Genomic DNA, 26,484 nt, shown 5'->3' with positions numbered 1-26,484 from the left:
AAGGGGGTGCAGTTGCACCAGTGACCAGAACAGGTTTGGCATTGGGGCCCTGCATCTGCAGGTTACTCTCCTGCATGGAAATTGTTTTAAAATGACTTGTTAAGAGAGTATGGTATCTGAATCTGAAACGGCTATACCTAGTGCAGGACCTGAGGAGGCAGGTTATGACAAATTTATTGACCCATATCACAAGTCGCATGCTCACCCGTGCCCCTCGCTGCTCACCAGCATGACTTCAGAAGATTTAATGGCCCAGCGCACCGTTAATTGGTGCTGGCCACTTTCCAGAATCCTTTTATATTCCAGCCTCTCCCTGCATACTCTGACGGATCATTGTGCCTCACAGCCTTAGAAAAAGCTTGTTCCCATGTCCTTTGCTATTAGTGTGTTTTAACATTGTGACCCCGGTTCTGTTCCCGACTATGCTCCTCTGCCACCTGCCTTGATTTGTTGGCCAAATCTTCTCCGATCTGGTCCAGTATCGCACAGAGCCCTTGTTCCTGCAAGTCGGAGCTCTATATAAGGCGAGACTATCTTTCTATGTGCTGCATCGCTCCACCTTATCCCTCATGTTAGGTCTTCCGTAGTTGCAGCTCCAGTACCCATCATGGTCTCTTCCGTGGTCTCCAAGTTTCTGGAGGATCTTCCAGCTTCCTATCTAGACTTTTAAAGGTGTCTTCTCAAAGAAGCAAGCAGAGACTTTGCCACCGCACCGCCCCGCCCCTCCAACTGTCCTATAGACCTGCTGCCGGGTACTTCTCCTCCTTGGGGTCAGGTGTACCTACTCTCTGTGCCAGAAACCACAGCAATGTCGGATTACATTTAAAAGAACCTGCAGATGGTGTTCATACGTAAATCCTCTTCTATGGCTGGTGCAGGTTTCTTCTTTGTGACTAAAAAGGATGGGTCACTACATTCCTGTATATCGCAGTTTTAACAAGGTCACTATTAAGAACCGCAAACTTTGCCTTTGATCACTGAGCTAATTGATCGTCTATGTGGAGCCATGGTCTTCTCCAAACTGGACCTTTTGTAGGGCCTACAACCTCATCCGTATCTGCAAGGGGAATGAGTGGGAGTCCGCTTTTAATACCCGTGTTGGGCACTTGGAGTACCTTGTTATGCCGCTTGGAATCGTTGGTAATGCACCAGCCGTCTTTCAGGAATTTGTCATTGACATCTTCAAAGACTCTTTATACCTGTGTCATGGTCTACCTTGACGATATCCTGGTGTTCTCCTCTATCGAACTCGAATCCCATTGATCCCATGTACGCCAAGTTCTCTGCCGTCTAAGAGCCCATCGACTCTTCGCCAAATTTGAAAAGTGCCAATTTCATCAGAAGAGTATTCTCTTCCTTGGCTGCATTATCTCTGACAGGGATCTACAGATAGATCCTACTAAGTTGTCTGCAGTACTTCAATGGCCACGCCCAGTAGGACTATGTGCAATACAGAGATTCCTGGGATTTGCAAATCATTTCCAGCAGTTTATTCTGCACTTCTCCTCTTCACCTTGTGTCTCCCATTGTGGCACTCACCAAGAAAGGTGCCAATCCCCAACTCTGGCCTCAGGCGGCTGAAGAGGCTTTCTCGAAATTAAAGTCCGCCTTTGCCTCGGCTCCAGATCTCACACGGCCAGATACAGAGAAGCCTTTCCACCTGGAAGTGGATGCCGCCTCTGTAGGCACGGAAGCGATGCTCACCCAGAAAGGGCCCAAATGCCGAACTCTTACTTGTGGTATCTTTTCAAAGACTTTCTCTTCTACAGAGAGGAATTACTCCATAGGAGATTGGGAACTATTGGCAATAAAACTTGCCTTACAAGAATGACATTATCTTCTGGAGGGAGATTTTTACGGTCTGCATCTTCACAGAAAATAAGAACCTCCTCTTTCTCCACACTGCACAGCGACCCAATCCGCGGCAAGAACATCAGGGCTGACTCCCTTTCTTGTGCCTTGGATGTCATCATGGACTGTCCACCTTCCTCAGGCAATACTGTTATCTGGGTGGTAAATGAGGGTTTTCCAAGATGTCCCATTTTATTCCTCTGCTGTCTGCTTCACGCCTTGCCAGCCAGTTCTTCCAGCACATCTTCCGCCTCCATGGACTTTCCCAGTGTATCATTTTTGACCGGGGGGGTTCAGTTTGTTTCTTAATTCTGGTGCTCCCTCTGTAACCAGCTTCAAGTGAAATTGGACTTTTCTTCTGCCTATCACCCACAGTCGAATAGGCAAGTAGATAGAGCTAACCAGAATCTGGGCTGCTATCTCAGTCATTTTGTTTCTGCCTGTCAGGACAACTGGTCAACTCTGTTGCTGTGGGCAGAGTTTTCTTTGAACTCTCTGGATTCAGCATCTGCCGGCTCCGCTCCATTCTTTATCACTTATGGACCGCATCCTCGCCCTCCACTGCCTCTACCTGTGTTCTCTGATGTTCCTGCAGTTAAAGAATTGGTACAGAATCTGAAGTCCTTTTGGGAGCAGACTTGCTTGACCTTGCTACAGGCTTCTGCCCGAATCAAGTTCCAGGCTGATAGAAAATGCAGGCCGCCTCCTATCTTCTCTCCAGGTGACAGTCTGGTTGTCCTCCAGGTATGTCTGGCTGAAGATCCCTGGCTACAAACTTGGTCCTCAGTTCCTGGGTCCTTTTTGAGGTGGTGAGCCACATCAATCCATTGGCCTAAGAGTTGCGCCCTTCTCCCACCATGCGTATCCGGAACTCCTTCCATGTATCGCCTCTCAAGCCTGTCATCCTGGACTGCTTCTCCCGGCAAGAACCTCCTCCTGCTGACTCCACCGACATCTTCGAAGTAAGAGATCCTAAATATGAAGATGGTGAGAGGAAAACATTTATTTTTGGTTGACTGGAAGGGCTTCGGGCAATAGGAGAGATAATATCCTGGACCATGATCTCTGCTGAGATTTCTCCAGCCTAAGAAGAAGGGGGTTACTGTCCTGGTTTTTCCTGCGACCCATATAAACCCTGGTTCTGTTCCCCTGCTCCTCTGCTACCTATGACATGTTGCTACGTCCCAACTCTGATCCCGTACTGCCTGTCCAGACCTCCTGCCCGTCCCCGATTTTACGATTCTGCCTGACGTCTGTGTACTTCGCCTTGGCTGCCACTGCGGACAAAGTCACACCTGTGAAACGACCTGGTGGTACCGCACTGCCACAAGTCCAACCTGCTTTGTGGCGGGCTTTGGTGAAAAGCGGGTACCACTTGGATTACGGTCCCAGGTGTCGGCTTATGTTATCGTTTGCGGCGATCCAGTGGATCCACTACCCTTGGAGCCTGACATTTATTAACTCAGGCAGTTCCTTGTCCCCTCTTTTCCAACTCAGCAGAGATTTCTTCTAGGTTTTAATCTTTTTATTTTATTTATTATGTATTTATGTAATATGTATTTAAACTTAAAATCTATTAAAAATAAGTTATTTTGCTTTTTTTTTTTTTTTTTACAATTGTTACCAGGTAGTGTCATTTTAGCTTGTATGATGAAAAATTATAAATTTTTCCCTCACGGCTTTCTTGATCTTTGCTTGCTGTCATTCTATATACAGTATCTATGTTTATTTCCAGTGGACAGAAATCTGGCCATTGTTACACAGGTGCACAGAGTAATTAGAGCTGAGTGTTTTAACAAGCCACGCACTTGTGTGACTATGGTCATATTTCTGTCCACTGGAAGTAAACAATGAAGCTTTAAGATGAAAGACAACCAGCAGCAATCTAGAAAAGTGCAAGGAATTTATACAGAAACTTTATCAATTATTTGCTGAAATCTGAATAGCCCTTTAAAAATTTTTGTTTTTTATCTATTTTTAAAGCTTAGAAATACATTTACAAGTGGGTATTACTAGCTGGGTGTGTATCTGTCATTGTGCTGTCATTACAGTCACTGATGAGGGGAATAGTTACACCTAGTTGTAAATGTATTTATTAATAATGTGAAGAATAATGAACGGGTTATAGACAAGATATTTAAATGCAGAAACATATTTTGTTTAATCCCTGAACCAAGTCGTTTTTGCTCAAAAAACAATTATACCTTAGGAAAGCTGGGTGCAGACTGGCTTCCATACATGTGAGCTGTCTGAACTGTCCAGACATGACTAATCAACCTGAGGTGGATGACTCATGCACAGCAGCTGGGGGATGGTGCAGAAATAGATAACTTCTGCTTGTCAGTGGCAACACAATGATGACATATTTCGGCTTATGCTGGGTAGGCCAAGGCTGAAGCAGGGCATAATTGGGGTAAGAGGAGATCGCCGAGGCAGCTACAGGAGCGACAGAGCCTTCATTATCAAAAATTTATAATAGTTTTTTCGGCAAAACCACTCAGTTCAGGGATTAAACAATATATGTTTTTGCATCAATGTAGCTACAGCATTCTCAAGGTATGTTTGATTCATGATGCATAAAAGCAAATTGTTTCCTTTAAGAATTATAGTTTCATTGTATTTGTAATGAGGAAAATCGATGTAATACACCTGTATTTTATTGTGACTGATGATCAGAGATTTCCTAAAAGGAGATGATTGGTGTTAATTATGGACTGATCTGATGATCTGACAGGCTGAGCTTAGGTCAATAAGTGGAAGGCATCTGATTTTGGTCAGTCCCAGTTTCTTAAAATGTTAAATTTTTTTCCTGTTTTAAAATTCCACCACTGTGTAATTTGTACTGTATTTGTGTAATTCTTTACAGAATATGCCACACAATTATGTGTTTAACCTAATGTTTTCTTGTGATGGCCCTTTTTAATGGTTTCCTTAATCTAGTAATTAGAGAAGTAACACTATAGTGAACCCTCAGATGTCCTGCAGGACTGCATTTGTTGATATTTTCATTGGCACTTAGATTTGGAAAGCGGAAATAATATAGAAGTTAGTGTGGTGTGTGTGTATGATCATAGGCAAGTTTCCAAGTAGGGGAGTTTGGCTCCCTGCATTGTTTTCTTCTCGTTCGCCTCCGCTTCATTTCCTATGCAATGTGTAGCCTTCATCCTTGCAGCTTTAGAACTGTATCCTGTTTCCTTCCTGTCAAGTAACGTCACATTTTGACATTCTTGGACCTGTCCTTTTCAGGTTGTCTATAACTGGACACAGTTATGGATTATTTTTTTTTTCTGTAAGTGCTTTAACTGTTCATATGATTAGAAACTAGAAATTGCCCTATGCCATCTCTGCAACTTTCAGTTTGATTTACCCTGTACACAAATGTGTGTTTTCTCTGGCTGCAAAGTATCCACAGTCCTATGTTTTTGCCACCTGTGTCACGTGAGATCCACATTCATACCAATGACCAATGAAGAATAGGACTGCTTTGAGTTTTGCAGCTGAGAGTTGTCTCAGGGGTCCCTGGAAACCACAGTAATCCTGCTGTGCCAGTTTCGGTTCGCCATCCAACCTGGATGTATTGCCAGATTGGCGTCTGAACAACCAGTCTGGCAAATGACAGCCGGCAACGTGTCTGAGTTAAGCAGCTGAACACGGACCTCAAGCCTCCTCATCTCTACTTTTTAGTAGTATGCTTTTAGAGGTGATTTGAAAAGTGGAGTTTTCAAAGATGTTGAAGCTGGGCCTGTAGAACCAGCACACTGAAGGTTACCAAAATTAGAATCTTCGCTGGTCTAGTTATTGCTAAGTCGGTGATACAAATGGTGGCCAGTCATGCCAAGAAGCCTTGCATTTTGGTGGAGACCTTCCTTGGATACACTTGGAAGTGGATGGGTAGTATCCTGCTGCAAAAATGCCAGTTGAAAGCTCTAGCATATGAGGCAACACATGGCTCTTGGACGTCCTTCTCATATCACTGAGATGTAAGTTTCCAATTCAGTGCTTAAGGTGTTTCTTCTAAGAACCTGGAAATTATCAATGGATTTTGTCAATGGATAAAACCATCTTCTCTACCGGTAATTTTTCTTGGCCATCTAGAATCATGTAACCTCTCTTATAAACACTTTCCAGCAGCTATGTTGGAACAACCATCATGCTCACCGTCCAATAATGCAACATCCCTCTGTAAACTAGGCAAGTTTGTTGGTCTAGCAGTCAAAAATCTATCCCCTAGAGGCACACTACTAAAATGTTACTGCATGCTCTGTTTTTTGCGACAATTCAACAAATTTGGTCAATTTGTATGTGTACAGATATGTGCTGTATATCGCTTTATAGTGTGCTTCTTTTCTGTTTTCTAGTGACAGAAGCTGGTTTTGGTGCAGACATTGGCATGGAAAAGTTCTTCAATATTAAGTGCCGAGCCTCTGGCTTAGTTCCCAATGTGGTTGTGCTTGTGGCTACTATTAGAGCTTTGAAGATGCATGGAGGAGGACCCAATGTGAGTTTCCAAAGCTTTTCTTATTACATTTTATTTTGTGGTAGAGTTATATTCAATCAAGTTAAACAGTAATATCATGTTTAAAGGCTTTATGAAGTATATGCCTCTTTCACTACAAAATTTATATGAAAGGAAAAATATCACATTTTGGTATGGTATATTTTCAACACTAAACCACCAACAGGTTGATGTCCAATATCTATATGGGAGCTTCCTGTGTTCACATTCCAAACAAAAACAGACTCTTTAGTGAGTTTTGGGGTTCATGTCCAACTGTGACACAAGGGCAGGCTATACTTTGCTGGAGATCATTTCATTGCAACTTGTCAGACTCCTCTCTAGCGAAGTATAATTGACGCTATAGATAAATGTTAGCTGCTTGCCTACCGTTGCATGCTATTTAACTCCCATATTAATGAGCTGAGATTTTATATATTTTTATATATAATCTCAGTTCAAAAAGGGTTTTCACACGTGAAACGGATGAGCTCATAGTATATGAGGGTTGATGAAAAAGACGCAAGTCCATCAAGTCAAAACCTCTAAGAATTAAATAAATGTTTTATCCCCATAACCCGTGATATTTTTTCTCTCCAGAAAGGCATCCAGGCCTCTCTTGCACATGTACATAGAGTCCGCCATAACAACCTCCTGCGGCAGAGAGTTCCATAGTCTCACTGCTCTTACAGTAAAGAACCTTTGTCTATGTTGATGGTAGAATCGCCTCTCCTCTAGGCGCAGAGGATGCCCCCTTGTCCTGGTCACAGGCCTAGGTATAAAAAGATCTTTGGAGAGATCCTTGTACAGTCCGTTCAGGTATTTGTACATTGTAATGAGGTCTCCCCTTAAAAAATTTTTTTTTTATTAACGGAATAATCCCAAATTTTGTAATCTTATTGTATTCTAGTTCCTCTGAAACCATGTTATTTATTATCACGTAATTTAATTTTATCCTAGTTGAACCCTCCGGTCTGAGCATCATAGTCATGTACTGTACCCAGTGGCCACTCTTATGGAATTGACAAAATGGTCTCCTGTGAAATCACTGTCTTGCCAGTTTAAATATGTAATATTTTATGGTTCACAAAGATAGGGCCTAGTGCTAGTTTGGTCCTCCAATATTTTAACTAATATGATTATAGGTTACATTTTAGTGTTTTCTACTCATTCGTGAATTAAATTTATATGGAAGGGCACATAATAAGTTGGATATTGTGATTCAGTGCTATAGTCTACATTGTTACTTTGTTGCCAAATCTACCTTTATAATGGTGTTGGTTCCCTAATAAACCAATAACAGTATATTTTAAATCATGTAAGTACCTTCCAGATCATGTTTCTTTCATGGCTCAGTGTGGTGGCATCATAAAGAAAATCACTTTTGAAGTGAGATGTAAATATGCTGTATAAAGTCAATGAGGTGGGGAGCACTAAATTCAATTCTCCCCTATTTAGAATTCCCCCTTCACTGTGATTGATGGTCCTGCATCCAAAGGCATCATAATTGGCTCTGGTTAGTCTGGTGAGTGATTTCAATCACAGCAGAAGGGATGTTGTAATGCTGAGAGCTTGACTTTTGTGCCACACTTTACCGCTCGCTTAGATCAGATTTTCTGAATTATTCCTCCATGCTGGGCTCCTCCAACATTGTCCCACATTTACTAAAGTGTTTGCTCCACTTTTCTGTCTGACTTTGCACTGAAAAAATGTATAAACTCCTTGCACATGTATTTATGAAGTGCCTGCGGCAGTTTTGTGTCGCGACTGCACTGTGTCTGACAAGACAGAAAAAATGTGCACCTAAAGGGGCTGTTACTGCTTAGTTGGAGTTTGTGCCACATTTATTACTGACGTGTGCCACAAATCTGCAGCATGGACAAAGTGTGTGGTGGTGGGGGGGGGGATTCAGATTAAAGAAGACCATGCGCTACTTTTTATGAATCTGTTGCATTCTCCACAGACAAACTGCACATAGTGCAGTGCAGATAAATGTGGGAAGGTGTTAATCTGCTGGACAACAAACTGGTAGGAGTTTATTAGATCAGTTTCTGCTGACAGGTTCCCTTTAATAAAATAAAAGGCAGCTCATTTTACGATCTTTCAAATATGTCATTTTGCTTAACACAGTTTAGTAATTCTCAGAATGTCTATTTAAATTATATGCCTTAAATTTCAGGTTACTGCTGGGGCTCCACTAGCAAAAGAGTACACAGAAGAGGTAATGTATATTTCTGTAACTTCATGATCTATGTCTTTGATCCTATCAGATCCTGTGTCACCTGACAATAAAAGCAGACTCCAAACGGTTTTTAAAATATTTATTTTAATTAGATTATGATGGGATTACAATTTTTCTAGCGTTACTCTATTTGAGAGTATAATTTACCCATTTCCGCTAAACCACCGGGCTGTGGAACATCCGGTCCCGGGACACTCCAAAAAACTTGAACTTCCAAAAAAAACTGGGTACTTACCTGCTGCGCTCCTCTTCACCCCACAGCTCCAGCTGCTTTCATGGGGGGGAGGGGGGGTTGCACTGCAGGGGACATTTTATAGGGGGGCACCGCTGGGGTCATTTCATTAATAGGGGAACACTGCTGGGGACATTTTCTGGGGGGAGAGCACTGCTGGGGACATTTGATTAATGGGGGGAGAACACTGCTGGGAATGTTTTATTTATGTGGGGAGAGCACTGCTGAGAACATTTCATTAATGGGGGAGAGCATTGCTGGGGACATTTCATTTATGTGGGGAGACCACTGCTGGGGACATTGCATTGGGTGTAGAGCTGCTGGGGAGCACTGCTGGAGAAGTCTCATTGGGGGGAGCACTGCTGGGCAGAGGTCGCACTAACAATTTTACAGAAGGATAATAATACTCCTCTTATTGTTTTTGCTGATTATTTTTAGCCGAGGAGGAGGATGAAATTTTTTAGTAATACAAATATTTAACTCGTAGCTATCTATAATGTTAATAGATGCTATTTATACAAACAGAGGGTACACAACCTTTTTATTTGTCATCTTAGAAAGTTCAACCTACAGACTGACTGACCCTGTCACCGATGCCCTGCCCCACCCCCCCTCTTGTGGCTATTGCCACCAAAAACCCCAGACCAGACTGTGGCTGGCAATACCAACTAGCAACCCCCTGTCTCCTCCCCAATTTGTGTGTTTGTAATTTTTGTGTTTTTCATAAAACAATGACATCCCACAGGATCACTGTTATCAGTGATCTATATACAGACATGCAGAGGGGATACACATTGCATCTTCTCTGCATCCATCTTGCCCTTCTTGGGGAATCCCAATGACATATCAGTGACATCACAGGATCCCTCCGCAGGCACAGCACTCAGTATGAGCGCTTTGTTCAGGGCTGCTGTGACAGGGTACCGATGGTATCAGACAGCCCGGATCCTGCCAATGGCTTAGTGCAAATGTGCAAAGGGATCAGCAGTGCTGGCAGTCTTGGCACACAGCAAGGAAATACACTGCCTGTATGTAGGGGCTCGGCAAACTTACCGGGAAGCTGAACCCCCTGAATTGGAGACCTGTGTCCGCAGCATCCACAGCCTGTGCTCAGTCACAGGATACAGCGACAGGGGGTAATAATACATGGTAGAGGGGCAGCCAGTAACAAAGCCCCTTTCACCCTGCTTAATATCAGCAGTGTGACAGAAGCTTTGTTATCAGTCTTGTGGACACTGCATTGCGTGTCTTGCTGAGCAGTCCGGCACGCACTGCAATCCTGCTACTGATATTTCCATCCTTCGCAGGTTTGCAGCGTGTGCTGGACCACTCAGCCTGCGCGCTACAGGGGATAATTGCAAAGTGTACTTTTATGCTTGGAAATTATTTTTGGGGGTCATGTGTTGCTTGATCATGTGTCAACAGATGGTGAGGCGTTAATGTGACCTCTGCTGCTGTGGACATTGTAATGGGGGGAACCCTGCTTGGGACTTTGCATTGGGGGGCTCTGCTATTGCATTGGGGGGCTCTGCTATTGCATTGGGGGGCTCTGCTAGGGACATTGCATTATATTTGAAATCTTTGCATTATGCATTGTTTGCCCCACTCCCATACCTTTATAAGGTATGGACCTCTGTGCCCCCTGGGAAACTCTTTGGATTCTAATAATTTACTAAACTTTAGTCCCAGGCTGCAGTGGCCAACTGTAAGGTGTCTGCCATGAAGCTTCATTGTTAATCCTTGTTTCCAACCCAAAACTATTAAAATCAAGTTGTCACAGAAAAAAAAATTATTTGGCTGGAATTACACTTACTAAATATACCTGTAACAACTTACATACAAATGCAACTTAAAGGAAACCTACCATTTCAAATGGTAGGTGTAAGCTGTAAACACCGAGCACCAGCTCAGGGTGCATAGTTTTGTTAGTGTTAAAACCGCGGTATCACGGTTTTAACACTTTTTAAACTTTATAGCAGAAGCTGCTTCGGCGCTGCGCGCATCCGTCCGCGCGTAACGCCTGCGGCATTTCCTATGTATGCGCGCGCACGATCGTGCGCACGCAGCGCCGAAGCAGTTTCTGCTATAAAGTTTAAAAAGTGTTAAAACCTCGATACCGCGGTTTTAACACTAATGAAACTAAGCACCGGCACCAGCTCACCCTGAGCTGTTGCTCGGTGTTTACAGCTTACACCTACCATTTGAAATGGTAGGTTTCCTTTAAGAACAAACCACTATAACCTTTATGGTGTGTAACCCGGGGGCTTCCTGTACACAACGCTTGGGTTATATGAATACTTCCAGTTCTTTGCCCTTTATCTGTAAGTGTTATATGAGATCTCAGAAGTAGACAACTATTTCTATGATCATATAAAGTTACAGGGATGAAGACTTAGGTCCATAATACAAATATGACAATTGGGTATTGTACTATATGAATCATTTAGTTGGAATTGTGAAATCTATTCTAATACCTGGTAGTTACCAAAGTAGTGACATTAGCTCATAGGTAGTTGAATAGCACATAAAGGTGCTTTCAATAAAATTATCATTTCATATGTATTTAGCTTGTTTTTCTTGATATTTACTGTAGATGGAGCTATAGTAGCCATATCATTGCCTGCTTGTTATAGCTTTGCCTGCCAGGTTTTCTCAAGCTGCCTGCTCTGGCATAATGATGACAATGTGACATTTGGCAACAGGTCTCACGCAACATGCTTGAAAGCATCAGCCTTGCCATATGTTCAAACATTAACAACTTAGATCACCAGTTATTAATAATTCACGTGCATGGAAACACGGGTATTTGTGTTTTCTTCTGGAATGAAGAATACAGAGATACTAAGAACACCTCTATTGTCTGCCTACAGAATCTCCAACTGGTCCAGGATGGATGCTGCAATTTACAGAAGCAGATCCAGATTTCTCAGCTCTTTGGTGTCCCAGTCGTGGTCGCTTTAAATATTTTCAAGTAAGTTCTCCAGTACCACCAATAGAATCCGTTAAAGTTTAACCTAGCATGGATGTGGATCTTGTGGGTTTATTGTAGCAGATAGCTTGCCATGTGCTCAGACCTAATTCAGAAAAGAAGACCAGCTTTGAAGAAGTGGTCCTATCCTTTCTTACAGTTTATCCTACTGGCTAACCATTGTGTGCCCAAGAGGTACCATTCTGAATCGCACACAATCTATCCATAAAACACAGAGGGAGGCAAGTTTACTTGGTTAATTTAGCTCACCAGAACTGAACACAACTTGTCTAGCATTTAATTACAGCCTTCACATATTTCCCCATAACATCAAGATCAAACAGAGTTCTAGATTACAAAATAAAGCCTCTTTCACATGGACATAGGCTTGACCGTCCTTAGCCCAAGCGAGCAGACGACCGCACACTAGAGAGGTGGAGGGATGAGCGCTCCTTACCTCTCCCCTCTCCATAGCTCGGCATGAGACCCAGACAGATACACAGGAAAAGATAGATCATGCTTTGTCTTTTTTCTGTGCATGGTACTGTGGCACACGTGTGTGCTCACTGTACCGTGGTTGGGCACCATACTATGGGGACATGTATTCGGTCACAAATTTGCTGTCGATTTATACATCCCAATAACGTCCATGTGAAAGGCACATAATGCTGGGGTTCTTCAGCTTCTAATTAAAGGGGTTATCCGGGTTTAAAAAATTTCTTATGGCCGGGCTAGGGAAACATAATAAACATGTACTTACCTCGTCCGGTGCCGCTGATGTCCCGCGCCGCGGTCCCTTCGATCCGTGCCCCTGTTTGTTTACAGGGGCACGGAAGCCGCGCACAGGGAGCTTCCGGTCCGCGTTGTGGACAGCTCCTCCCATCCATCCCTATCTCTCAGCGTTGTAAGCGCTGGGAGATGGTGCGCATGGGAGCTTCCGGCCGGAAGCTCCCTGTGCGCACTTGTAATGAAACGGGCGCACAGAGAAGACGGGCCGCGGCGCGGGACATCGGCAGCACCGGAGGAGGTAAGTACATGTTTATTGTGTTTAAATAGTCCTCCCCAGCCCGGCCATAAGAAATTTTTTAAACCCGGATAACCCCTTTACTACTGTTGGCTTTTATTCTGGGAAAAATAATTTCAAACATTTATTCCGGAGGAGCATTGCATGACCAATAGGACCTATTATGCCCACATGGGGTTTGTTATGCCCAATTATTTGTCTGACTTACTCCAAAGAATAAGGGTACTTGTTAAGGGCCATAGTTTCACAGGCCTATCCATACCACATCTGCTTTTTAATAACGAGGTCTCACAATACAGGAATAGTTTTATTATTCTGCATTACCTAATGTATATGGAAAAGGAATGTTTATTCCATCGTTTTATTCATCACAGCCTTTTTTTTAAATATATATTTATTTATTATCTTAAGTGTGATGTCTTGTGAGTAAAATTAAACTCCCAATTTTCCTAATTGCTATTTAGTAGCGCTAACTATTGTTGGGTGTAACTTTCCCCAGCTGCAAGAGCATGTTTTCAGAAGAACCAGGACACTGACATCACTCTTGTTCTTGACACAAGTATAAGGCACTAATGGCCGCTACATTATGTCATGGGGCTGGAATTACTGCATCTGCTGACACCTTGCTGCCTTCGTTCAAATCTATAGTTGCATATATTAAGAAACTATTGCTAAACTATTGATTGGGCTTTTTGACAAATCTATGATGGACATATCCGCAATTAGGTCCAAGATTTTATTCTATACTGTGCAGGTATATGTAATGAGTCCAGGTTGAGGAGGATGATGGCTGTCATACAAAGGCTGTCTTACAGAGCCTGATTATAAAGAGCAAACATCTTTTCTCATAGCTCTTATGTTATCTCTTCCAAAACTATTGTTGTGTTCACCCTTTTAAATGGTATATTTCTTTTAAATGTACAGAACAGATACTCAAGCTGAAATTGACCTAGTCTGCAAAATTGCCAAGGACTCTGGAGCATATGACGCAGTTCCATGTAATCACTGGTCGTATGGTGGTAAAGGTGCACTGGAACTAGCGGACGCGGTGAAGGGAGCTGCAAATCAAGATAATGACTTCCAATATCTTTATGATTTAGAGGTAAGATACTTTGCACATCTAGTTCTGCATTCTGAAAATACTGGGCTGATGTTTGTAGTAATTACCTTATTTCTCAAAAAAGTTTCTTATCCCCCTCCCTCCTCCACACCACACATACAGAGTTCAACGCGGTCAGATATTTTCAAACTTGTGAGGTCACGTCCCCTCATTTCCCCCACTGTGACTTTGTTGAAAAGTGCAGTACAAGTGTCCCCGGTTAAACCTGTCTCATCACACCCCAAACTTTGTTGGCTCCGCCCATCCCCATCGGGCTCCCCTCACTGCAGTTTGGTTCTGATCAATGAGGGGTGTGTGATATAGTGATGAAATCTGCAGTTTTTCACTTGCTGCTAAATTCCCCATTCCGTGAGAGGAATAGTGTTCTGGCAAGGACAGGGAGATGACTGCCTTGCTGACCACTGTGATTAACAATTTCCAGTGTTAATTTAGTATTGAATTATTGAGAATGGGGCCTCCTTTTTTGTGAACTGCGTTGTTTGTACTTGTGATCAGCACTGGGAACCTCAAAAAGGGCTAACAATCAAAGTTAGTACAACCCCTTTAAAGAAGACCATGATTAAGCTGTAAAGTGAAACACATAGGTCTGTGTACCTGGTAACATGTTTGCATCTACATATGGAGCGCTGTACAATATGCTTTTAATAGAATTAAGTATTGGAGTGGTATTTTCCACTGAGTGCTGGATACCTTTTGTGGTTCAACCCCTTTAAAGAAAGCTGCTCCTTTTAGAGTTCAATTCTTCACATTCAAGAAGCCTAGTAACATGACCTAGGATAATAAGCAGAATGAAGAGACACCCAACTTAGTATAGAAACTGGGAGGCCTATTGCCGACAAAGCACGTTTAAATTTTGTTAATTGAATATCGCAAGCGTGTGTGTGCTTAGTGTGGGGAATCACAAGTTTGTTTTTCTTTTTGTTTTGTTTAACCAGTTCTCGACCGCCTGCCATGTATTCATAGTGCCCAAAAATTATAATAAAAAAACCTAAAATTTCAAATCACCCCCCTTTCCCTAGAACTGACATAAATATAAATAAACAGTAAAAATCATAAACACATTAGGTATCGACGCGTCCGAAAATGCCCGATCTATCAAAATATGATAGCGGTTTTTCAATGCGTTTAACCCCATAATGGAAAATGGTGCCCAAAGTCGAAAATGGCACTTTTTTGCCATTTTGAAAAATATTTAAAAAATCTATAAAAAGTGATCAAAAGGTCGTACAGTCCTAAAAATGATATCATATCATTATCAAATTTGCAAAAAAATGACACCACCCACAGCTCCGTACACCAAAGTATAAAAAAGTTATTAGCTCCAGAAGTTGGCAAAATCAAAAAAATAATTTTTGTACAGGAGGTTTTAATTTTTGTAAATGTATGAAAACATTATAAAACCTTTACAAATTTGGTATCCCCTTAATCGTACCGACCCAAAGAATAAAGTAGACATGTCATTTGGGGCGCTCAGTGAAAGACTTAATATCCAAGCCCACAAGAAAATGGCGCAAATGCGTTTTTTCACCATTTTCACTGCATTTGGAATTTTTTTCCTGCTTCCGAGTACATGACATGGAATATTGAATACCATCACTATGAAGTGCAATTTGTTACGCAGAAAACATGCCGTCACACAGCTCTTTACGTGTAAAAATAAAAAAGTTCCAGATCTTTGAAGGTGGGGAGTGAAAAATGGACATTAAAAAACAGGAAAGGGCCCGGTCCTTAACCGGTTAAAATGTCTGAATAAAACTATATACCAGCTATGTGTCAGAGCTTAGTGCGAATCCAATGTGATGACTCAAAGGTGAAAAACACTAATGGGCAACAAGTCTAAGGCTGGTCTCTGATGGTAGCGTTTGCTAAGTTTGTATTTAGTGTTTTTATTGGCTCAAATTCGAACATAAATGCTGTCTCAGCTTAGTTGGTTCTTGACTAGTAATCTGGCACATGTATGGATTTGATGCTGAAAAACCAGCCCATATTTAGCCATACTGCATGGAATTCCCTTCCATATAAGGTGTGCTGTGGATTGGATCGGACCGACATAAGGGCCTGTTTCCACCACACATTCGTGCAGGGGGTTTTAGAGGTATACCGTATTTTTCCGACTATATGGCACTCTAAAAATCCTTTGATTTTCTTAGAAATAAAAGGTGCGCCTTATAGTCCAGTGCGCCTTATATACGAACCTTACTTACAGTCATTCATCCTAATCAGGTGCGCCTCATACTCCGGTGCGCCTTATATATGAACCTAGACATTTTAGCAGGCCTTTATTGATGGTGCGCCTTATAGTCCGTAAAATACTGTGCTTTTCTTTTAAGTTGTGTTTGCATAATTGTACATACTGATCTGACACCTTCTAAGAAACATGTTTGTTTGTTTTTGTTCCCTGATACGTAAAAGCATATAATTATAAAGCAGTGATTCTTGTTGTCATCACTCTATGCGATAATATGGTGGGACTGTTTATTGAAATCTTTGTAAAACGTTACTCAAATATGTAAATTAAAGCAATTTTGATGAGTTCATTATGTTGGATTTGTTAATTGTGTATAATTTACCCGGCTATTTAGTTGAGGATTTATAACAGATCCTGCAGTCAAACTTTGGAAACCATAATCTGCATATAACTTGTATAAACTCACGTTCAGGTGATGTAAATATTATTTTTTTCATTGAGGAGCAGAGTTTGTGAAACTGTGTCTCTGGGGCATTAGCCGCTTGGCAATTGTTTAACATAAGACTGGTCAGGAGGCAATTCCTCCTGGTAAACCCAGGGAAAATAAGCTTTGTCTGTTCCTGACCTTAAATGGTTTAAACAAACGAGTTCACTTTATGTCAAAAATGGCAAACTCCTTTTTATGGTATTACTATGGAATCACAGGAACTCGGTAAAATAACAGATAAGCAGCCTACATTTTGCAGACCTCTTTTTTGTTTACAATTTTCTTCCAAAATCTGTTTCAATAAATTTTGCTTGCACAAAAAGCTGAGTTATCTTTTGACATAGAAAACTCATGAACTCTGAAGACTAATAGACCTCTTTCCAACAAAGAGGTTTGGGGGATTAATTACTTTCAAGATTTTTTTTTTGTATGTAGTTACATCATCTATAACTTCTAGAACAAGACTGTGTGTCTGTTTTAGTCTTGACAGACCTTGGGGAGATTTATCTCTTTAATGCATTAGGAGTCTGTTTCTAGGTACCACAATTTAAATGGTATAAGCAGTTTGAAATGTGCCCCTGCCCTGACATGAGTGCCCTCTCTACAGGTTATGTGCCTTTCGCACATACCATATATACTCGATTAGAGGCTGACCTATAAGCCGAATAACCCAATTTTACCACCAAAAACTGGGAAAACTTATTGACTGAGCCTAGGGTGGGAAATGCATTGGTCACAGCCCTCCCTATATGTAGCCAGCCAGCCCCCTGGAGAATATAGCCTGCCAGCACCCAGTATGCCCAGCACCATTCCCATGCCCCGGGCAGCTGCTCTTTCTTCTTAATGTGCGCCGGCTCTAGGTCATAGACAGGTCCCTGCACATGGCCCGGCAACCGCACAAATTATTATGTTAATTGCTGACATCATAGTATGCGTTCTAGTCGAGCCAACGCACACGAAGAAAGAAGAAGATCTGCTAAGGGCGTTGGAATGGCGAGTACGCAGTTTATTTATTTTTTGTATACCGTATAAGCAGAGTGGGGAATTTTCAGCGCAAAAAATATTATGCTGAAAACTCTGCTTGTAGTCGAGTATATATGGTATGTATATAGCTGTATGACACTTGTGATCAGGTGAAACTTATATAGCAGCACATCTGTGGCAGTTGACGACATGCATCAGTTCACAGCAGCACAAGTGCCTTGTGCTGTAAGCTGAATGGGGAAGCGATCCTCGCCCCTCCCCTCTCCATTTGGAGCTGAGCGGCCACGTTGCAAAGTCGGGCAGGAATAGGACCTTCTCTATCTTTAGCGGTGCCCCTGCACAGCTCAGACACTGTGGGGAACATTTACTAAGAATGGTTCAAACTGTACAAAGTGTGGCTTGCCTGTGTATAATGCAGGGTTCACCAGATTCACGATTTCTGGCGCTCATTCTTCATGAATCTGGCGCTCCCTGAACTGGTCCGACAGAGTGCACTACATTTTTCTGGTCTATCTTTAACATAGGGCATGCGACACACTTCTGTCAAACTTGCATGTAAAATCTGGTGCGTGGTTCGACTGAGCACCGGAATGCCCCCTAATTTGTCGCATGGTGCATAGTGCAGCTGCACCACAAAAGGGTGCAGACACTTATAAAATACCTGTGCAAGCAGTTTGCACTAGAAAAAAAAGTGCAAAGTCTGAGAGACGACTGGCAAAGCCCTTAGTAAGTGTGCCCCAGTGTTGACCACACTGCATTGCATACTGCACATCTATGGCGGCTGTGAGCTAGCTGCTGTCTTTGCAACATGTAACATCTTTGCAATTAGCCACATTACAATCCAAAACACATGTTGCTACTTGCAAACGCATGTATTTGTCCAAATGCAAATGCCTTCGGTGATGATTTTTGGTGATGATGTGTTTGCAATGTGAATGTGTCTATAAATGGGAGATAAGATTTCTGGGTGTATAAAAATAAACTTGCACATCTCCAGTGCTAGTGCAGTGTGGCGTCTCCCATAACCAGGGACTTCTGAATACGGAGGCTCCATGCTATCCTTCCTGTTACAGCCTACTACAGGCCACAGCCACAGTCTGTAGTAAGTTCATCCTGTTGGTGCCACATAATCACTAAGCCACCTGGACAAATCGGCCATGATGGGATGTGATGCTGGGCCTGAAAGCCAGAGTGAGGAGAGTTTTAACTCTCCCAGGACCTATATAACAACAAAAATAAAGAAATCCCTTTAATCCTGGGAAAACCCTTTAAGGGATACTCTGTAGATAACTATTTTCCCTTGCACAACTCCTCTTGATTTCTGCCCCTCTAAGATGAGAAGATGTTCTCCCTTATAGCAGTGTTTGGGTGGGGTTGTTCAGCAGGTTAAAGAAATGTAAGTATTGTTTAATTGAGAAACTTGATCACAGAGCGATTGTGTCAGGATGAACTTCTCCTGTTTTTGTACAAGAAGCACTTATTAAACTCTGCTGCTTTCCCACACAGCAGATGTGGGGGTTCATTTGAGATGTTCTCTCTGTATTTGGTACAGCTAATGCTTTTGGTGACCTTGTACAAGAAAGGTATGTTGTCTTTCTAGATATCATCTAAAGTTACTTAATTAGTCAGCAGATGGAACCCTTTTAACGGACAAGGACACCGAGAATTACATGAAATGATTGTGTTTTTATCTATCTGGTTATTCTTTACTAAGTGATTTTCACTCATTTTCTTTTGGAGCTTTGAGACTTTGAGAGGTTAACCCAATAAAGTAAATTTGTAATGTTCCAGAATATTATGTATATGCAGAAATGGCATCCTTTTTGTATACCATTTCCTTAACATTTCCTTGATGTTAAGATGGGGCACTAAAAATTTTTATACAGTTGTGTTTGTGCGTATGTTTGTGTGTGTGTGTGTATGTGTGTGTATATGTATGTATGTATGTATGTATGTATGTATATATGTATAAATATTTTATACATTATAGGCATAGAGCACTTAGTGCAGATGGTTAGCCTTCTGATACTGACTTCTTAGATCAATGAAAGGCAGGAAAGCAAAGCTAAAGACGTTGAGCACATAAGCCATTACCGCTGTGTCCAGTGTGACCGATTATCTGGGGAAATTAGTTAACTGGTTTTTGTTAGTCATTTATTGGTTAGTCATTTATTTGTTTATTCTTTAGTATTGCTTAATTTAGAAACTTGATCATAGAGCGATTCTGTCATGTCTTTTTTTCTTTTCATACAAGAAGTTTTTGTTTAAATCCTTAAACTGGGCTCTGCTTTGACACACTCATCTACTATAAGAGTCCAACAAAAAAAAAAAAAACTGACTTGATTGCAAAATACATGCAGAATGTGGAACATGCCTCTCTGCCTGCTGGGAGGACAGTGCTTCTATTTTGTCAATATGCCTCTTTAGTAATATTCTCCAATTCACCAATAGCTTGACCAGCTTGGAGTCAGGTAATAGCAAGACTCTCATAGCACATGTACAGTATATTGACTACAAAATTAGCATTGCAAACAATTTTCAGGTTTTTCTTGAAAATGTTTCATTTATCTGCATGAAAAGACGAATCCGAGTGACTTGCTTTATTGATACATAGTAACAAACATTTCTACTGGTACATTGTTTTTTTTACATAAGAATTAGAATTTCCGTTTTATCTTTTTTTTTTTACAAAACCTCTTATATTATTCATATTCTGCTTATTTTTATCAGCTCCCTATTGTGGAAAAAATCCGAACCATAGCTCAGAAGGTGTATGGAGCATCAGATATTGAACTCTCGCCAAAAGCTCAGTCAAAGGTTGAGATCTACACACAACAGGTAAAAACCTATTATTCATTGTGGGGAAATGATTTCCTTACCATATCTTTTATAGTAACTAATTATGATCAAGTCAAGAGCAGCAAAATGACTAAATATCCTCTCTTCCTTACTAAACGTCCAGACTAGTTTTAATAAGAATATAAAGGCAAGACACAAATATTATTTGAGCTTTGCCTAAAAATAGAGCTCACATTCCTAGCTAATACTAGCATCCTTGGTTAATTTGATTTTTATTTAGTTTGTATTACCACTAAGTCTAGGTAATATGACAATTTAATAGACAACATTGGTTTACAGTAATAAAAATTAATACTGTGCTATGTAGAGGTGAGCAGTGGCAGATTTGTTTTGGTAAGTCCATTTGGGTTTATTTCTTGCCAGCTTAAATAGTTTAATCTTGCTTTTGCCAGGGGTTCTGATCTGACCAATAATAACATCTATGTGAGGTTTTAAAATGCAGTGAATCTGCATTCTGGGAATATGAACGTCTGATACAAAAACCCATAATGCTATAAATAACTGAATATAACAAAACTCAATGTCATTAGTCACAAATGGAGCTTAAATAGTTTGATTTTATGATTCACAAAATGTTATGGGTTTTCTGAAGTAGGCGGAGTTATCACCAACATGGCCACCACTGGACTACAGCTAAACATAGTGATGATCACATGACCTGCCCAGTTGCAGGACATGTGATGTGGACATGTATCCAGCGGCCACATTTTAAACAACTAATTACATATTAGCTTATATTTTAATGTCTATTTGTATGTAAATTATGCTTAATCCTGGAATACCCTTTAATAATAAAAGAAAAAAACTGCAGAGAAGTCCCTGTGCTATATAATGATAATCACCAACAGCAGCCAAAAGACCTCTGTTATTTTACATGCAGGACTCTAGTTCCCATGCTTTTTTTGTGGCATTTGAGACAAAAGCTCCTAACTAAGCCTCTGAGGGCAATGTCTACATTGCTTAACCCATTTAAGAAAAATAAAATTCTATATCATAGGTGGCAATTTTGGTAAATGTTAAAACTGTAAAAAATGGTGGGACCAGTTATCTTTAAAATGTTGTTGTTAAATTAACTTTCTTTGTTTTTCTTTTTTACTCCAGGGATTTAATAAACTCCCAATCTGCATGGCCAAGACACACCTGTCTTTATCACACCAGTCTGATAAGAAAGGCGTACCCACAGGCTTCATTCTACCCATAAGCGATGTCCGTGCCAGTATTGGCGCTGGATTCATATATCCACTTGTGGGAACGGTAAGTTATGTGGTATATAAAATTCTTGCATTATATTTGACATTAATATATGTACAATATTACACAAAGACATAATCCACAACCTACAGCTTAAAATATTGGAACACATAAGACCTTATTCATAAGGATTTCATAACAAAGATATTTTTTATGTTGGTATTGGTAAAAAAAAAAAAAAAAAAATCTATATGGTTTACTTGTTTTTGATGTCCTCATTGAAACAGGGGACCTGGAAAATGGTGAAATGAAGTTGGTCAGGGATTTATTACTAAATTTTGGACCCTTCTATTTTAATTTTGAGTATACAGGCAGTCCCCGGGTTACATACAAGATAGGGTCTGGAGGTTTGTTCTTAAGTTGAATTTGTATGTAAGTCGAAACTGTATATTTTATAATGGAAGTTCTAGACAATTTTTTTTCTTTTGCCCCAGTGACAATTGGAGTTTCAAAATTTTTGGTGTAATTGGACCAAGAATTATCAATAAAGCTTCATTACAGACATCTTAAAGCTGATCATTGCAGTCTGGGACTATAGTAAAGCATCCAGAGAGCTTCACCAGAGGTCACAGTGGGCAGAGGGGTCCGTCTGTAACTATGGGTTGTCTGTAAGTCGGGTGTCCTTAAGTAGGGGACCGCCTGTAATATTGTTGTATGATATTGTGAGATATTGTGATCTGGACGTGGAACTTTGTTCAAAACTACAACTTCTGTACTGACTCAGGGGTCCTCCCATTTATGTAAGGCTGCATTCACACTGATGTATGCCCGCACAGCTACACCCGGGCGGGAATACATCCATCGCAATGGAGAGGAGGAGGCGTGACCCCCTCTCCATTGCAATGCATTACGTAAGGCCCATAACAATGGTAAAGATAGGAAATGTCCCATCTTTTTCCAGTGTATGGAGCGGGACGGTGAAGCACGTGTGCGGCACTGTATTGCTCCGTGCAGCTATTGCCGGTCTATGGGGGGCATATGAACATCCCCCTAAGATCGTGTGAATGCAGTCTAATGGAGCCAAGACTGGTCATGGACAAAGTATCTCTGGTAGAAACTTTCTGTCCTTACTCCAGGGCACTGCTGGCTTTTTGCATTTCATATAGCCAAATCAGTACTTAAGGATATATAACAAATGTCTGTTATACAAATCCATATTGCTTTGAATTGATTTGGGTGTGACTTCTGTAGGTCATAAGGACATAAATAACTTGGCCAAAAGCTTTTCCTTGAGCCTTTGTTAAAAAATATCAGAAGGCTGTACACAGTTGGTGGACAGTTGGACATTAACATCTATATTATAACTTGGCAGTTTTATGTACATATACCAGCATAAAGCCACACTAGTGCTAAAAGCGCATAAGGCAGTTCAGTGTACAGCAAAGAGAAAAAAAATCTCCCATGCATTTTAGCAAAAGCAGAATCTGCATTCGTGGTAGTTGGGAATACTCTTCTATAATAAACTTTATTTGTTCATGTAGTAGTACAAGTCTGCACTGTCATCACAAAACACCAGGATATAAATTTGGGACAACTTCTAAAGATTCTGTGTTGTGGCTTTGTATTTCTTTTCCCATCTGTAGTTCTTTTCATACTATCTGAAAGAAACCCCGACCTAATTTCCTATTGTCCTCTATACATAGAAAGGTCCCATAGCTGCGCTTATGTCGAGCTGCAAAGACCCTATTTCCGCATGAGCTCTTCTGCTGTGTTATCTCACCCACCCAGATCGCTCTGTAGTCTTTCTGGCTCACGTAAGCCTAGAAGGCATGGCTGGCTACATTTCTTTTTCATTACCATTAAGAACAATGATGTATTTGGAAAAGGAAGTACTTCCAGAACAAAAAGGTTCCTGGAATTCAGGAAGACTTGTGATATGTTCTTCTTTGCCTCGAGCATAGCTTTCCCTGTGCTTGTTACGGAAGAAGAATTCATTCATGATGACGTGCGGATTGCGTGAAGTCACTTGTCTTGTCATTGTTGTGAAATTTTCCTCTCTAACTAAAATTAAAGCTTTAAATATCTATTAGTCACTTCTAATATATTCGCATGTAACATATCAGATAAGCCAAAGGAATCTAGTGAGATATCAGAAATATGACACAGCCACTTATATGACCATTTACTTTAAAATGTAGTCATGTGGGTGTGTGTAACATTTTACAGCTTAGCAAGTTGTCATTTTCCTTGGTAGGAAATGACTGTTCCAGTGGCATGCAACATGCAAGTTAAAATCAATCTTACTGAAGGAAACATAAAGGGACATTGGCAGACATGCTCATGGTCCCACTGAGATATACAAACATGGACAAAATTGTTGGTACCCCTTGTTTTGATGAAAGAAAAACCCACAATGCTCACCGAAATAACATGAATCTGATGAAAGTAAAAATAAGTTAAATTTATCGAACAAATTAAGGGAAGACCTTGCTTTTTAACAAGCTTCAACATAATTAATAGAAATCCTGGTGCCCTTAAATTAATATTTTCTTGTACAACGCCTTGTGGCAATCACTGCTATCAAACATTTTCTGTCTCTGTCAATGAGACTTCTGCACGTCTCTCAGGTATGTTGGCCCACTCCTCATGAGCAAACTGCTCCAGTTGTCCGGGGTTTGGCGTTTTTCAGATGGAATGTTTCAGCTCCTTCCAAAAAGGCTCAATAGGATTTAGGTCAGGGCTCATATAAGGTCTCTTCAGAATAGTCCAATGTTTTCCTCTTATCCATTCTTGGGTGTTTTTCATTATCCTGTTGCAAGACCCATGACCTGCAACTGAAATCAAGCTTTTTACACTGGCCAATATATTTCTCTCTAGAATCCCTTAATAGTCTTAAGATTTAATTGTATACTTCACATATTAAAGACCCCTGTGCCTGATGCAGCAAAGTAGCCCCACAACACAACAGAACCTCCTCCATGTTTCACAGTAGATACAGGGGTTGTGCGCATATAGCCCCTTGCGAAAAAAAATGGCGCCCAAAACATGTTTTTTTTTTTAAAATTTCATTAAAAATGTGCAAATGCACAGTAAAAACATATTAAAGGGGTGTTCCCATTTTAGCAAATAAATATTAATGATTTTATGATAAAAAGTTATGCAATTTTCCAATAAACTTTCTGTATCAATTCCTCTTTTTAACTTTTAACTTTTTAAATTGCAAATAATAACATTAATTTGCTGATTTTCTGTAATGGGAACACCCCTTTTAACCCCTCAAGGACATAGCTAGTTCATAGCTTAAGGATCAGCCCCTTTATATGGTCATAACTTTTGAACACTGTTACTTATCAAAGCGATTGAGATTTTTTACCTCACATTTTCTACTTCATTTTAGTAGTAAATTTTGGCTGATAAGTTTTGCTTTTATTTATAGAAGAAGAAAAGAAAAAAAAACAGAATTTTTTGAAATTCTAAATCTTTGTGCTTTCAGGCAGATTTACCACCTGGATAACCTGAAATGTCTGGAAAAGTTATTTTGAAGTCCCACGTCTTACAAATCAAATATCGGTTTTCTGTGTTTTCAGAATTGACTATTTTGGGGATAATTACTGTTTTTGACAGAAATTTTAAATATTTAACATTTAACCCCCCCCCCCCCTGTATATCAACCCATTTTCAAATCTGCACCTCTCAAACCAAAAGAATATTGTTAACCCCTTGAAATCTTCATGGTAATTAAATTAAAATGGAGGTGAAATTCAGAATGGTTTTTCCAGTGTTACCATTTTGGGGTTGGTATCCCCCATTGTTGAAAATTTATGAACTTTTTTTTAGGGCAGGTGTACAAAAGCATCAATTCTGTGCTAAATTTTTACCTTTTTTTCTTTTCCCTATATTTACTTTTATTCTATGGGTCACTACGATTACGGGGATACCATATTGAATATTTTTTCTTCTGTTTTACTTTGACAAATAAAACCCTAATGTGCGGAAAAATCTATCATTTGTTCATCGCCGTCTCCTAAGTGGCATAACATTTTTACTTTTTTGGATACTGAGCTGGTTGATTTTTTTTTTTGCTGGATTTTTGTACTTTACAACAGTATCATTCTGGAGTACATATGTTTTTTGATCACTTTTCATTGCATTTTTTGTGGGATTACCGTAAATAGGTAAAAATCATAATTTTTGGCTCTGATCGGACCTCAGTGCTGCCATGGGAGCGATCGGTGCCGCCTAAAGATGGGGGAGGGGGGGTGATCGTGGGGCAGAGATCCCCAGAAGGTTGTTTAAATGCCACGGCCGCGCTGACCGCGGCATTTAACAGGTTACACACCTGCACTCGGAGCTCACTCTGATCGCTGGTGTTACTGGAGGATGTCAGCGGTAGATTAACACAGACACCCCGCGACTCCCAATGCCGGCTCGGCTTCGGTGCAGAGCCAAACCGGCATCGACTCAGCGCTGTTCTAGTACTTCGCTGAGCGCGAATCATGGGAGCCCGCACCATACTAGTAGGAGCTGAGTGCTAAGGCATTAACATATAAAAATGTGGAGATGTGTTTCATGGCTTGTACCGAGCACGTCATCCTGGATCTACTACACCCACTAAACCTTTAGGAAGGTGGGATTACCGTGGGCTGCCCCGTGGATCACCATCAAAAAGCTGAAACAGTTGGTTGTGACTAATACACAACCTCGAAAGGTGAGCAAACAACTATCACTGCAAAGAATAATCTAATAACCTGAAAATACTACATGATTTGCGCTTTCCTTCCTTTTTTGTTTTTCTTATTTCCGTGTTTCACAGTAAGGGCATTGTTCTTTTCAGCATATTTTT

The 26,484-nt window shown here is 40.8% G+C and overlaps 1 protein-coding gene across 1 annotated transcript in view; it reads left to right on the top strand.

Moving 5' to 3' along the window:
- The window catches only part of MTHFD1L (methylenetetrahydrofolate dehydrogenase (NADP+ dependent) 1 like), a 179,952-nt gene that overhangs the window by 107,913 nt on the left and 45,555 nt on the right, over nucleotides 1-26,484 (top strand). The window contains exons 21-26 of the mRNA XM_072140896.1: nucleotides 6,210-6,349; nucleotides 8,526-8,567; nucleotides 11,691-11,791; nucleotides 13,737-13,914; nucleotides 20,322-20,429; nucleotides 21,552-21,704. Of these exons, the coding sequence (XP_071996997.1) occupies nucleotides 6,210-6,349; nucleotides 8,526-8,567; nucleotides 11,691-11,791; nucleotides 13,737-13,914; nucleotides 20,322-20,429; nucleotides 21,552-21,704 (722 nt within the window). The remainder of the gene's footprint in view (nucleotides 1-6,209; nucleotides 6,350-8,525; nucleotides 8,568-11,690; nucleotides 11,792-13,736; nucleotides 13,915-20,321; nucleotides 20,430-21,551; nucleotides 21,705-26,484) is intronic.

The sequence above is a fragment of the Engystomops pustulosus genome, chromosome 3 (genome assembly GCF_040894005.1).
Source record: "Engystomops pustulosus chromosome 3, aEngPut4.maternal, whole genome shotgun sequence".
NCBI classification, from domain to species: domain Eukaryota; kingdom Metazoa; phylum Chordata; class Amphibia; order Anura; family Leptodactylidae; genus Engystomops; species Engystomops pustulosus.
Note: the sequence above shows the minus strand (reverse complement) of the source record. Positions and strands in the feature narration are given on the sequence as shown.